We start from the raw sequence: 12,977 nt of genomic DNA, 5'->3' as shown, positions 1-12,977 counted from the left end.
GGTCATGACCCCCATGACCCTCCCCCTGGATCCGCCCTTGCATAGACGTGAATATGATACTGCCATTCAGGCAGCCTCTACAGAACATATTAAGCTATAGAATTCCGACGTTTCATACAATCTAGCAAAAGGCTCATGTGAGAGCTCGTGTGAAAATCAAGTTAATTATTCCGTAGCTTTGGAAAATGCTAGAAAACAAAATCATTCATAAATCATGATCTGGCTCGATGGCGAATGTGAATTTGCCCTTGAGGCCACTGCTGCACAAGATTTCAAGCTGTTCGAACTTAAAGCTTCATAGAAATGGAGCGAAACTAATTACAGAATGGGGGGATATTTTGTGTTAACGGTGTCACCAAAAAGAAAATACCACACAATCAAAATCATGGCGGATTTTGAATGCGGATCTGCCGTGCGGCAGCCTTTACGCATCATAAAAAGTTGAAAAGAATCAAACTTTCATAAAAAAAATCGAGCAAAAGACAATTCGAGAGCCACCATTATTTTTTTTAATGAAAATTTACCCTTTTTTGGAGATGTTTATCTTTGGCTGAGAAAGCTGTTTTGTTTACGGCGACCATCCAAACGAGTTTGAACGTGAAAATTGCGTTTGGAAATATTTCAGTATAAATACAACTTTCTGCCACTTTGTAAACAACAAAAAAGTTGAAATCGAACTGCAAAGTATGAGCGATAATGCATACAAAGGATGATCAAGCAAACGATTATATCATTATGTTAGTTCTGAGTTCGGTGCGTTCGGAATGTGGTAAACACCTCAATACGGTATGATTTTTTTTCGAAAAGCCGAGTAAATGTTCAGTTTATTACGGGCTACGATCGAAAAAGGTCGCCGGTCTTTTCTTTCTTCCGGGATTTCTAGAGTGAGTTGGTGCGGTGCCATTATGGCAAGTGCAGTAGATCGTTTTTAATTCGAGGTAGATCTTCATTGTGTGTTTAAGCGGAGTGTGAGTTTTTGAGGATGAATAAGTAGAAAGCCGTTAACTGCAGAATTACAGTATTAAATTTGGAGTAGGTCTTTATTGTTTGTTCAGTATAGTGTGAGCTTTTTGAGGATCAATGGATAAAAAAATGGAGGATGAGGCACCAGGAGCTTGAAGAAAGCTGGAAAAATCAAATCTATCGATTAATCCCCTTGAACCGAAATTAGTGTTTTCAGATCAACTGCAGTTTAATGGTCTTTTTTGTTTCCATTTTTTCTTCGCTCATTTTAACTAGTTTGGACTAAGTTTCTGTCATGCTAAAGAATGTTTGTCTTTCTTTCCAGGTGGCGCGATGCAGCTTTCGGTAAGTTTGGCATTACTTTGCTCCTGGTTGCCATGTAGATGACTGTTAGGCGCATATTTGCTGGGTATTTTATGATTATTGTTACATTATTGTTACATGTGAAATTTATTCGTCGAGGGAGTTTCTGGATGGGGTTTTAAAATTTTCAATTTTGGTTGCTGTTAAATTAATTTAAAGTCAGATATTAGTATTATATGTGAACAAATGCAGTTTATACAATCGACGGTTTTTATGAGCCTTTACAATTAAAATATAAAATTACTGACCGTCTGATGTAGCCTTTGGAAGGTAGGCTCAAAAGTCCGAGTTTTCAAACTATAAATTTTTCACTCAGTTTTTCAAGATAGACTTCACATTCTAAATGAACAATAAGGGTTCTATTGCGATATATCAACTAACGTTTTTGCTATTTTGAAAAGGGAAAATACCCCAAAATTCAGACCAAATTACCTAAAGGTAGGTAGAACTTTTTTAATGTTTTGTGATGGTCTGAACGACAGCGCCTTAGGTCCTGGCCTACACATTTAGATATCGCGCAGTTTTCCCAAATTGAACACACCAAACAAATGATTCGCATTAGGGATTTTCAGCGGCCAGGATGCGACCGACTGTCCCAGTTTTTTTTGCCGTTCAGCGTCTTTCAGGGTGTAAGTGGTCCATATCAACATTTTATAACACTCTAGTCTCTCTCTAGTCTGTTATAAACAGTCTCTAGACTGTTCTATATTTGAACCAGTAAATGGCGATTTCTTTTAGGTAAAATTGGGAATTTGGGGTTTTTCTGAGTTTATACCGCGGTTTTTGCGAAATTTCTATTGCGGCTTTGCGGAATTCTTATTTTTATTGCGAGGATTGCATAATGCGGCTTTTCGAAAATGGCGGCGTTCTCGGTTTTACGAATGCTTGAAAACAATAGATTTACTACTTGCAAGGTTTTTTGCAGTTTTCAACTATTTATATTTTCTTATATTATTTAGGTGCATATTTTTTTAATAGTCAATTTGCATCAGGTACACCAAGTAACTCTCTAAAATGTCTCTACTCTTTACTCCGCTTTTTTGCGTTTTTTCTTGCAGGTTTAAATTTTTAATATTTTATGATAACTTGTATTTATTGTACTAATGTTCTCTTTCTAGTTAAATTATGGATATGTCATATTACGGTACAAGAGACGAAAGTCGAAGTTTCACCACTGCTTGAAATTGACGTCAGGCACGCAGTGGAGTTCCTTCGACTTTCGACTCGCGCATCGTATACTGATTTTCTTGATCCTTGGTGGAAAAAAGGTTTCGAAAAAAACTTTGAAAATGTTGTCAAAACAGTTAGCTGACAGTCAGTGCCAAAGTCAATAAAGAGAGAAGAGTACACAATAAGGTGATTACACAGGCACTAAGTTGTTTGAAGTTAAAGTCAGAAATGTATGTTTATTTGTATACACATCAATTCGAGATTATGAAGACAACAAAGAACAATTTCTCGTTGACAATTTGACATTTCGAAAAAGATAGATCCCTACATTGAACAAATCCTGTTTAATTTACCGTTTATCCTTATCTATTTTATTGTCACTTTCTATTTTTCAATGGTTACCGGAGTTTTTAATAATAAGTACCAAGCAACAGGCTTTTACATAACGCTAATTAGGCAGATTACGTTGAAAAACATTGTTGCCGTCCCTCTGATATAGTTTTTTGAAAATTTATCAGTCTTTAATAACAATTGTTTTTTTTTTACTAATTTTTCTGCACTCCTAAAACACCCCCAGACAACACCTCCAGAGGAATGACGCCAATTTTGAATCACTCTGTAGAATAGTATCAAATACAAAAATTGCAGTTTTTCGGCAACCAACCAAGTACTAACACCAAAACCAAGTTTCTGTAAAACAACAGTCCAATAATTGGTAAAACATTTATTATCATAGATATTGTCACAATATTTCTATTATTTGTTTTTACACAAACACGACTTGCCAGAGAAGTAAATTTAGCTTCCCTTTAGTGGTAAGTACGTGATATTCTAGCCGGGTAAAATGGTAAAATTTAATATACTTGAAGGATTATGTATAGTTTTCCTTGCCAAAGGCGCGTCAGACCGTATACACTGAATTTATATGTTTACACAAAAAGTGTAAATCTATGATCAACATAAATTACAATAAAAGTCTTAATTAAACAACACATTTGTACAAAACAACGCTCTGCGTATGTCACAAGTATTTCCTAATAAATTAACATTTGATTTTCATACGAAACTTCGTAGATTAGATAATGAAAATCGATCACATTTTGCGTATAAATTATACAACTAGACTTTCCCTATTTTTTTTAAGTAGATATCGTTCAATAAATGGCATTTTTTTGTAAAACATGATACTGTCCAGTACCCAAGTTTCGTTTACGCAAACAGTGTCTTCCTGCACCAGGTACAATCCTACGATGATTTTCGCCAGTCTTGGAATGGTTACCACCTTGCCTTTACAAGTAGTTATCAGCTCTTGTAAATCGGAACAACGAGGCGCTGTTGATAAAGCCACATAAATCGGTGGGCAATTATCGAACACATCTAAAGTGTATTTTGAACCAAATGCTTGACGCTCAAGACGAGCTTTCTGAAATACGATTTGCTGATAAATAAATAAAAAATACTACTACATAAAAAAATATAGCTTCAGTCTACAAATCATTGCCACAAGAGTTTCCAGAAATTGATTAATAATTCAATAATAACTATTAATATGCCACGCTAAGTTAAGAAATTGGTCTTTTCTTAGCTGCTAACAAATCTAGCTTAGATTAGTTAAAGCTAGATTTGTTTTAGGGAGTGTTAATCAGAGTATCCTCGAGCTCATTTATTGAGTGTAATTAGACGAAAAGTTTTTCTAAAATCTGAAAAATCTGCGTCATTGGTTGCGTGAAATATTTCAGTTTTCTCTTATGCTTTCAATGAAACAGTTTCAATCTTGAATAGGCCACTTTTCTTTTCACTCTCTTAAAAGCAATTTAGAAACGCTTCGTTTTGTGAGATTCGTGAAAGCGGAAAAACTACTCAGTTTTCGGCAAGAAATAAACCTATTTCTTGGATTTGGAGGTACAAAACATATCGTTATAAAATATTTCACAACAAATCATGACTTTATCATTAAAAAGTAATTGCTAAATAGTAAAGTACTGCATGTTAATTCATCTTCTAGGCACGATTAGGGGTTTACAGAAATACTAACGGCTTTAAAGCCTGTAGACTCGATAATATAAAGCTTAAAAAGCAAAGTATTCTTACTATCTTGAAACATATAAAAGTTCGAACTGTAGAGCTTCAACAGTTCATGTTTCTCTCAAAAACCATTGTTCCATTAAAATTTATAAATTAATGAAATTAAATAAATTAATAATAATCATAATTTAATAATGATAAAATGTTATATAATAATAGTGAATAATAATAATAGTGAAAAAACTTTACAGTTTTCAATAATATTGTGAAAATTTATTGGGTCCCTAAACTGGAGCCAAAATGGATTTCTAAACATTTTCATTTAGACGTGTATTTATCGGCTCCAAAATCCTACTTTTGACACAGAGTTACAAAAAAAAAACAAATTTTTCTAGTCACGTTTGGTAAAGTACCAACTTTCGGGCGAAAAATCAATCAACTTTCGGGTGAAAAGCTGTACTTTCCGCACTAGTGTTCAGTTCAATATTCAGACAAAAAACTAATCCTCCCTCTTGAAGAAAGTGTTTTTTTTTACTCAACTGAACATCAAATAACGATTAATAGCGACTTACCTGAACCGTGCCAGAAAAATTCGTCACCTCAAAGTTTTCTTCTGATAACCACCTTGCTTCTTCCAAAGATCGCAGCACCTGAAACACCAAAAATTCAACAAAACACTACATCAACTCCATTAGCAGTTCAAGTAAACCAAAGGGACTTTATGTAAACTCTTCGTTGTTAAATTAAACTTAATTAAAAATTAGATTAAACCCTATTATTAAAAATTAGCCTACCCAATCAAATGTAAGTACCCAACAACCGCGGGTAACTGCCCTCAACATATTGACGGTTCTCTTTGACTCTCCAGCAATCAAGTGGGTCGTCTTATCGCTAACATCGTTTTCTATGGTAAATCTCCCTAACTTCTTGACGATCTCGGCGAAAACCTGAAATGCATGTCAATTCCTTCACTAGAACTTCACCTACGTTACACATCTTACTTTACGCATTTCAGTCTTGGCTTTGAGTAAGCAGATTTTTATTTAATTAAGCATAAACGTACCTGAACTTGGGATTTATGAAGTTTTGTGCAGACAATTGTGGGTAGCTTAGTTTTGTCAACTTTCTTTTTGGATTTCTTGCATGATCGCTCAGAACTAGTGACAAAATCCATAGTACTTCTTCTATTTTTTGGTGTCATTGAAACTTCAACCGGCTTTTGGGCAGATTTACTATTAATAAGTCTGATCGATCTTCTTGGTGTTGGAGTTCCAATGCAAGTTGCATTTGGTTTTTGTGTTTTAGGCGTGTTTGCGTTTTTACTCAACACGAAGTTCAACAAGTCTTTCTGTTCGTCGGCTGATTGGTTCAACGTAAGATCTTTAACTTTTCTTGTAATTTTTCGTATTTTTGGAGGACTTTCATCACTTTCAGACGTTATTACTACGTCCACTTTATCCTCTAGTTGTAAGGCAAAAGGGTTAATGGTATTTCCAACATGCTTTGTTTTCTTTACTAAGTCGCGTTTTTCCTGCCTCTCCGCTTCATCGTCAACAGACTCATCTAATTGCATTACGTAATTATCCGGGTTGTAAAGTTTTCGCATTTTTCTCGATCCATCCGATGAATCATTTAAACTCTCAACAGAGCTGGCTTTAGAACTCAACTCTGCTCTTTTCTTTGCAGTCACATTTTTAACTGATTTATTTTTCGCAACTTTGTCCGTATTTTTGGTTCCTGCTTCACGTGAACTTCGTTTAGAGGTATTTACTGTGGGGCGTTGACTGTGCGATGGAGGAATAATTTCCGAGTCCTCAGTCAAAGACGAATGGGCTGCTGTTAAATCTGATGTTAGTTTGTCTTGTGATTCCAAATCTGCTATTATGCCTTTAACTACGCGGTTTTTAATATCGTCATTACTACTGTCGGAAGATGAAACATCAGTTGCCCGGCGATTAGAGTTATTTCTTTTTCGCAATGAAAATCGTCTCGCACCTCCCAAATCAGAAGGCGACTGCTTCTTATTGTTCTTCTTGACGGTCTCTGCTGGCGCTGTGGAGGATTTGACCAAAGAAGTATTCTCTTGCAGAATCATATCAGATGTATACTTGGATTTCTGCTTTTCACTTGATGATTTTTGTGGATTGCTGGTTTCACTAGAACTCAGATGTGATATCAATTTATTTTCGCTCAACTTGGATGCGGATTCTAAAGACGATTGCTCTGGTACACAATTCTCTTTTTCTGACTCGAGCCTCAACGAAGACATGACAGAGCTCACAGAGCTTACTGAATTCGAATTTTTACCTGCAGGTTTTGCTTGTCCCGCCTTCTGCCCAGAGCAATCTTTTGGCGACGAAGATAGCAGTAAATTGGACATGGTTTTAGATGAATCCGATGAAACTTTAGTTGAGGAAGTTTTAGGACAATTGAACTCACTGGACAGCTTCAACTCAGACATTTCCGTGTCGGTTTCTAGCGACTTCTTCAGTTTTCCCGCTGTATTTCTCCCATAAATCACAGACTCGTCTAATTCTATAACTGAACGGGATCCTGTAGTGATCAACTTTTTACACAAACGACTTGAGGATTTGTCGCTAGATATAAGATTTATAGAGGAAGAGTCATCAGAAGTGAATAAGGAACCAGATATGGTTTTCCTTTTGTCAAATTTAATAGCGAATTGACTTTGTCTAGGAATGTCGTTTTGGTCGTTAATCGGTTGATTTGGAATGTGTGTTAATTCCATATCAGACCAATTTAAATGTTCCTTGGAAGTATTGGACACTGGGTCATCTTCAACTAGTATCGATCTTTTAGCACTAGGTATTTGATTACCCTTAATCTCATTAATTGTAGCAGATTGAGGATTTGATGTTTCATGAGAAACAAACAGAGTCATTAAAGTTCTTCTGCGGTTTACAAAAGACTTGGACGTTGGTGTTGCACCCTGCATCACGTTTTGCTTGTACTCGTCATGAATAATGCCCTCGTACTCTTTTTGCATTTGCTGAAAATACGTTTTTGTAATTCAACTTATTCTTAATTGTATAATACAACTTACTGAACAAATCATAGATTCATTACCGTATCCACCATTCATTGCGGGGAAGTTTTTTTCGTCTTGTCTTCGCTTAGTTGTCCGACAAGATTCAACCCAGAGAATTGAGACCAAATGGGTTTTCTTTTCTTTCGCTCTTTTAAAAGTTGTATAAGAAGCATCCTGGGATGAAAGATAAGTGATTAAGCATTTTTAAAGCAAATATTAAAATTTATTTTACCTTAAAAACGACATGAGTAACATCTCTGGTAAATTTTTCGCGCACTTCAGCACCCATAGATTTTAACACTGATTTAACACCCGCTGATCTGTCTTCATCGAATCGTCCTCTGACTTCTGCATATGCAACTACTCCATCGAGGACTTTTTCAAACGGTATTAAACTAGATTTGTTACTGCCACTCGCAGATTGTTCCGAAGGAGTTTTGGAATTACCTGACCTTTAATAGAAATATCGAGACATGAGCTTTCGAGATCATTCCTTAAAACTTATGAGCTTTTCGGGTTTTTAGGTCGTCATGAATTAAAATTTCTTCCTCACGTTTTTCAAGCAGGAGTTGCGTGCATCTTCAGAGGTGATTAATTAATCATACTTAACCAGCACCTCAGTACAATGTAACCCTTAGTAACAGTTAATAATGCCGTGATAAATACTGTTAATTTAGTTACGCTTATGGACTCTCCTGCCGTCGTTCTAATACATGCAAAATTACACGCTATTAACAGTAAGAGATTAAATAATTATTTTGCAAATAACTGGGAACCAGTTTCCGATACGAAATAAATTCAAGAGACAAGAAAGTTGCTAAATTGAACAAGGCATAGGAATAAGAAAAATGTGTGGCGCCTTCAGTGGCGCACCATAAAAAGTTCGGGATGGTAAAAACGACGTGACTCCTAAAAAATATCACCCTGTACGTACTGACACCCAATTACCACATTCAACCAGTAGAGCCTATAGCATAATATAATGTTCGAAATTCAATGTGAAAAGAGTCAGAACGGAATAAGAAAACTAGAATAGATAGAGCAAAAGAACTCAGGCAACTATAATTTCGACACCTTATATCTCGAAAACGCTGCTTTTTTTTGGTATATGTTTATGAACCAAATATGCTTATCTTGATCTTTGCTACAACCCCTAAAAGCGTGTCGGTGTATTAATGAAACATCCTGGTATAAAGAGTTTCACTTAAATGTCAATGTTCCACTTAAACCAGGCTTAAATACTAATTCCAAACAGTAATCTTTGTTGTCAACTCCGATCCAAACTATCCTTTTCACATTCTAATGAATAAACAACTGATTTGATTTCAGTATTTTGTTTGCATTTGAAGAATTTTGTACCTCTTTCAAATGGCTTAATTAATGGCATAACTGACAGTTATGCAAAAGAGTAAAAATTATCCCAAACTAACATTATCACGAAAAAAGAACAATTACCTGGTTGACGAACTGGGACTTCCATACATCTGTTCCAAAGCTCGTCTTCGCATTAAAGCTATAGGGCTTTCACACAGCTTCTTTGTAACCTTAAGCCTGTCCGCAGGACTAGCAACTGACCGTTCTACATTTTTCTCTGAGTACTGTTTAATGGCTTCTTTATTAGCGGATAAAAGTTGCAAAACAGCGTTTTTATTGCGAGGGCATCGCATAAATTCTCGGAAAAGATTTTCATTAAACCCTTCACCTTCCCCATCGGACGATCGATTTATCCGCCTATTTTTCTGTCCCTTGGCTTGCGGAGTAAAATAGCCAGTACTGATTTTGGGTTTCATCGTACAAATTCTGTTTAACTAATGGTAGAAATAAAGTATAACGTGAAATATAAAGAACATCACCAAACAACAAGAATAATTAACCTATAAAAAATGTATATAAACAAAAGATTTGGAATGTCTGTGAAATCGGTACAGCGGATCTTTATGACACGTGAAAGGGAATATTTCCACCATCACAATACGTGCGTGACGCAACTGCCGCTAACAAACTCCCAGATTATGGATATTTATTTTTTTTTATTTTAATAGTTTTCAGTTGAGTGTTACTTGGGAAATACACTGAAAAAACATTAATCTAAACTTTTTAAAATGTTTATTTACGTTAACAATTTTTTATAGTTAGTGGCGTGTTGTAAAACAGGAAATACTGAAATTTTATGTAAAAAGAACAAGTTACAACAATAATTGTAACTAAATAAAAACTGACTAGAACGGATGAGTTTCAGTTTCAGTTTTAATAAGCAAACTCCCATAAAGAAAATTAGATTAATTACGATTTTAATTTTCTGGTCAGACGCAGTCAATTGATTTATTAAGTTCGCTTCGATTTTTCTTCTGGAGCATTATTCGATAAGGAAACATTTTTGTCTTCTAAAATTTAGTTCTATAATAAAATACTTTAATGTGTCAGAAAATTATAAAAATTATCAAAATTACACATTAACCGAATAACAATTAAAATATTAATTTTAGTAGGTACCGAAAAAAACTAAAAAAATCCTAACAAACAGTTTTCGAAAGAAAGAAAGCATTTAATTCGTATAAATTTATTTTTTCCAAATAACCGATTCAGTGTTATTTAGTTATTATCGGCATTTTCATCTTATAGAAATTGAATGTTTTTCAAATCTCATCCCAAAGAGCATTTTTCTGTTTCTTTTAATATAAAAGAAATATAATTTAACCGAAACCTTTCCTTTGATTTATTTTTTAGGAAATAATAGTTGCGAAATGTATAGACTTTTGTAGGTATTCGAGACAAAATTCGCGTTTTAATTGCCTTAAACCCCAGCATTTTTCAACTACTAAGAGACAGTTAGAAGTCCAATATTTTATAAATTAGTATTTACAGTAATATAAACGCGCTAAACGCTGTGGTTTGATTTTTTTCCACAAACTTAGTAAATTCCGATAGATGTTAATAGCAGTTTTGAGCACTTCAGAGTTTTAGCTTCAAGCAAATGCCTTTTTTTTTAATTTTTAAAGCATCTAAACATAACAATTGAGAATTCTTCTAGAGGGTCGTCCAAATGGGAGCCAAAGGAGCATTAATGTATTTTTCTTATTAGGGAAAATTCGCTATGGAAATCAACATATACAAAATAATCAATATTACTCAAGAAAACAATATTGATTATAGTTCAACTATTATTAAAAATAACAAATCAGTTCTCACTCCAATGGCAACATTAACAGATCACTAGTCAGATCACTATCACACAATTTCGGTAGTTCTAGCACATCACTTTTCGACCTTAAATTGAGGGAAGTCGTTTTGATTTTCCAATTATTGTCACAGAATGGATCCCGAGCTAAAGCAAACACTTGTTCAAATACACCCGCACAAGTGTTTTGAGAGTGAACTGTTCCACAGGTCAGCACCATCACTAGACCGTGTGGATCTATCCTCCCTTGAATTCCGTCCTGCGAGTCATTGGGATTAAAATGGAGATTATTCTGCGACTTAAGTTTTAATAAACTGTTGGCTATTTTCGTGGCATCGCCTTCAATTCGTGTGGAGTCACAATGGTTATTCGTGTACATATTTAGACTGAAGCTTGCATCTGAAATGGATCAAAAAATTATTACAAACACAAAACGAATAACAGTACGTTGATTACCTGGAAAAAAATGTTCAATTCCACATTCATCGCCATTAAGCATTGAATAGAACCATCTGGAAAACTGCTCAGCCATTACATTTACATTGCTCTCCGGCTTCTCACTTCTTTCATTCAATGCTACAGCATTAGAATCTGAATTCGAGCTCAAAATGCTACTTTGGGAAGTTTTGTGTGTCAACCCCCAAGCGTCTACCACAGCATCAATTAAATCATTTTTCGTTACTGGCATTCGTACTCTAATGTTGTTAGCTTCTAAGTAGTTAAATAAAATCTCTCTAGTTATAACTTTGCGCCTCAAAATGCTTATTTCATCGGCCGAGTATTTTATTATTGTGTCAATTGCCTCTAAAACAATAAGAATAAATAGCGCATTGGTACAAACTGTGCATGGCGGCACAGAAAATATTCACACAATGTAATTTTAGAATTTTAAACATACATACTGAAGCACATTTTGTCTTTGGTGGCGACTGAACAAATCAGCTGATGGCTCTTAAATTACTTTAAGCCTGCACCGTTGATTGAAGGAGCATATATATAATATTTCAATCAACGCCTGTACGAAAACGTCATATTACGTGACTATCACGTAATAATGTGCTGAGGTTCGGACATGTGACATTTTGGTTCGCAAGAGTCGTTAGAGACGTGATTTTGACATAAATTTTTAGTAGCGTTTTTAATAAAATAAAAACTTCTTATTTATAATGGAAAAAAATTATACAGTAAGAGTTTTAGTCATGTAATATACAGAGTGTCCCGTCAGCACATGGTCAACAGGGCACTTCCACATTCTTTAGTTCATGATGAAATTAGTGACTATTATTATTAAGTAGTTATTAAGTACCATTATATTATTATTGTCTTTTTTACGTTATGATCACGTTTGGTGCTGGCGGGGTAACCAGTAATTATGACAAACGCATAAGACTAATGAAAAACTGACTGTTGCGCGTAAAAAGTATTTTATAAGGTATAATTTCCGTCTTTTGCACTTACATTTTTCTCCACCAAAATTTAGTTTTTTCTAAAACGACTGCACTTAGAGCTTTTGTGTATAGTGCTTTTAAAGTATAATTATTCCCAGTGGAGTAGAAATTAGGGGCAAAATAGTGCTAGTCAAGCACCAAATCCACCATGGTCACCAGAAAATTTGCGACTAAACTCTCAGAAAGTAAGTAGCCGAAAGCATTGGTAATTTGTATACAAATATTCAGTTGTCTATCTGAAATATAGTCGAAAACCGTAAACAAACTTGAATTTTCTATAACAATGCGGCTGAAAAGCTTGGCTGTCGTAAAGTTAATGCCAGTTGCTTTGAGATCGCCCTGATTTAATGAATTCTTCCACTTTTGCGCCCCTAAAGTCAATGCAAGGTTCTAACATGAGAAAACCCACTTGGAGACACCAAAACCAAGGATATTCGATGGAAAATGAAGGTCCACTTTTTTATGAATAAATGAAGACAAATATAATAAATAACAAACCCGAAATATACATAAAAAAGTACACACACCTTTAATAGTGTTGCATCGCTTTAAACCCTGGGTAACTGTCCTTGATAAAGCAAATACCGAGTCTTCGTCCAATTTGGAAAGCAGATCTATTATTCCTTGGCCTGCAGTCGGCATTATGGAATATCCAGAGCGTCATAGATAAATTTAAATTTGAAATAATAATTACAAAACAAACTCACTGGAACTTAAAACTAACCTGAGAAAATCTGTTAACCTGAAATCTACGTCTCTACATTTGAGGCACAGACTACAT

The 12,977-nt window shown here is 34.9% G+C and overlaps 2 protein-coding genes across 2 annotated transcripts; both read right to left on the bottom strand.

The window, feature by feature from the left end:
* Positions 1 to 3,205: 3,205 nt before the first annotated feature.
* On the bottom strand, positions 3,206 to 9,477 carry LOC109546988 (microcephalin). The gene is made up of 7 exons (XM_019918187.2): positions 9,026 to 9,477; positions 7,803 to 8,022; positions 7,586 to 7,744; positions 5,585 to 7,531; positions 5,316 to 5,468; positions 5,094 to 5,171; positions 3,206 to 3,919 (listed from the first exon to the last, which is right to left on the bottom strand). Exons 1-7 carry the CDS (start codon positions 9,358 to 9,360, stop codon positions 3,608 to 3,610), a joined length of 3,204 nt encoding a protein of 1,067 aa, XP_019773746.2. The 5' UTR covers positions 9,361 to 9,477; the 3' UTR covers positions 3,206 to 3,607.
* A 182-nt stretch (positions 9,478 to 9,659) lies between these two features.
* Positions 9,660 to 12,956, bottom strand: LOC109546991 (uncharacterized protein C3orf38 homolog). Its single transcript, XM_019918189.2, has 3 exons — positions 12,724 to 12,956; positions 11,205 to 11,552; positions 9,660 to 11,147 (listed from the first exon to the last, which is right to left on the bottom strand). Exons 1-3 carry the CDS (start codon positions 12,836 to 12,838, stop codon positions 10,756 to 10,758), a joined length of 855 nt encoding a protein of 284 aa, XP_019773748.1. The 5' UTR covers positions 12,839 to 12,956; the 3' UTR covers positions 9,660 to 10,755.
* Between the last annotated feature and the right edge of the window lie 21 nt (positions 12,957 to 12,977).

This window comes from Dendroctonus ponderosae, unplaced genomic scaffold (genome assembly GCF_020466585.1).
Source record: "Dendroctonus ponderosae isolate FM_Combo_2020 unplaced genomic scaffold, Dpon_F_20191213v2 Dpon_F_20191213_8, whole genome shotgun sequence".
Taxonomy (NCBI): domain Eukaryota; kingdom Metazoa; phylum Arthropoda; class Insecta; order Coleoptera; family Curculionidae; genus Dendroctonus; species Dendroctonus ponderosae.
Note: the sequence above shows the minus strand (reverse complement) of the source record. Positions and strands in the feature narration are given on the sequence as shown.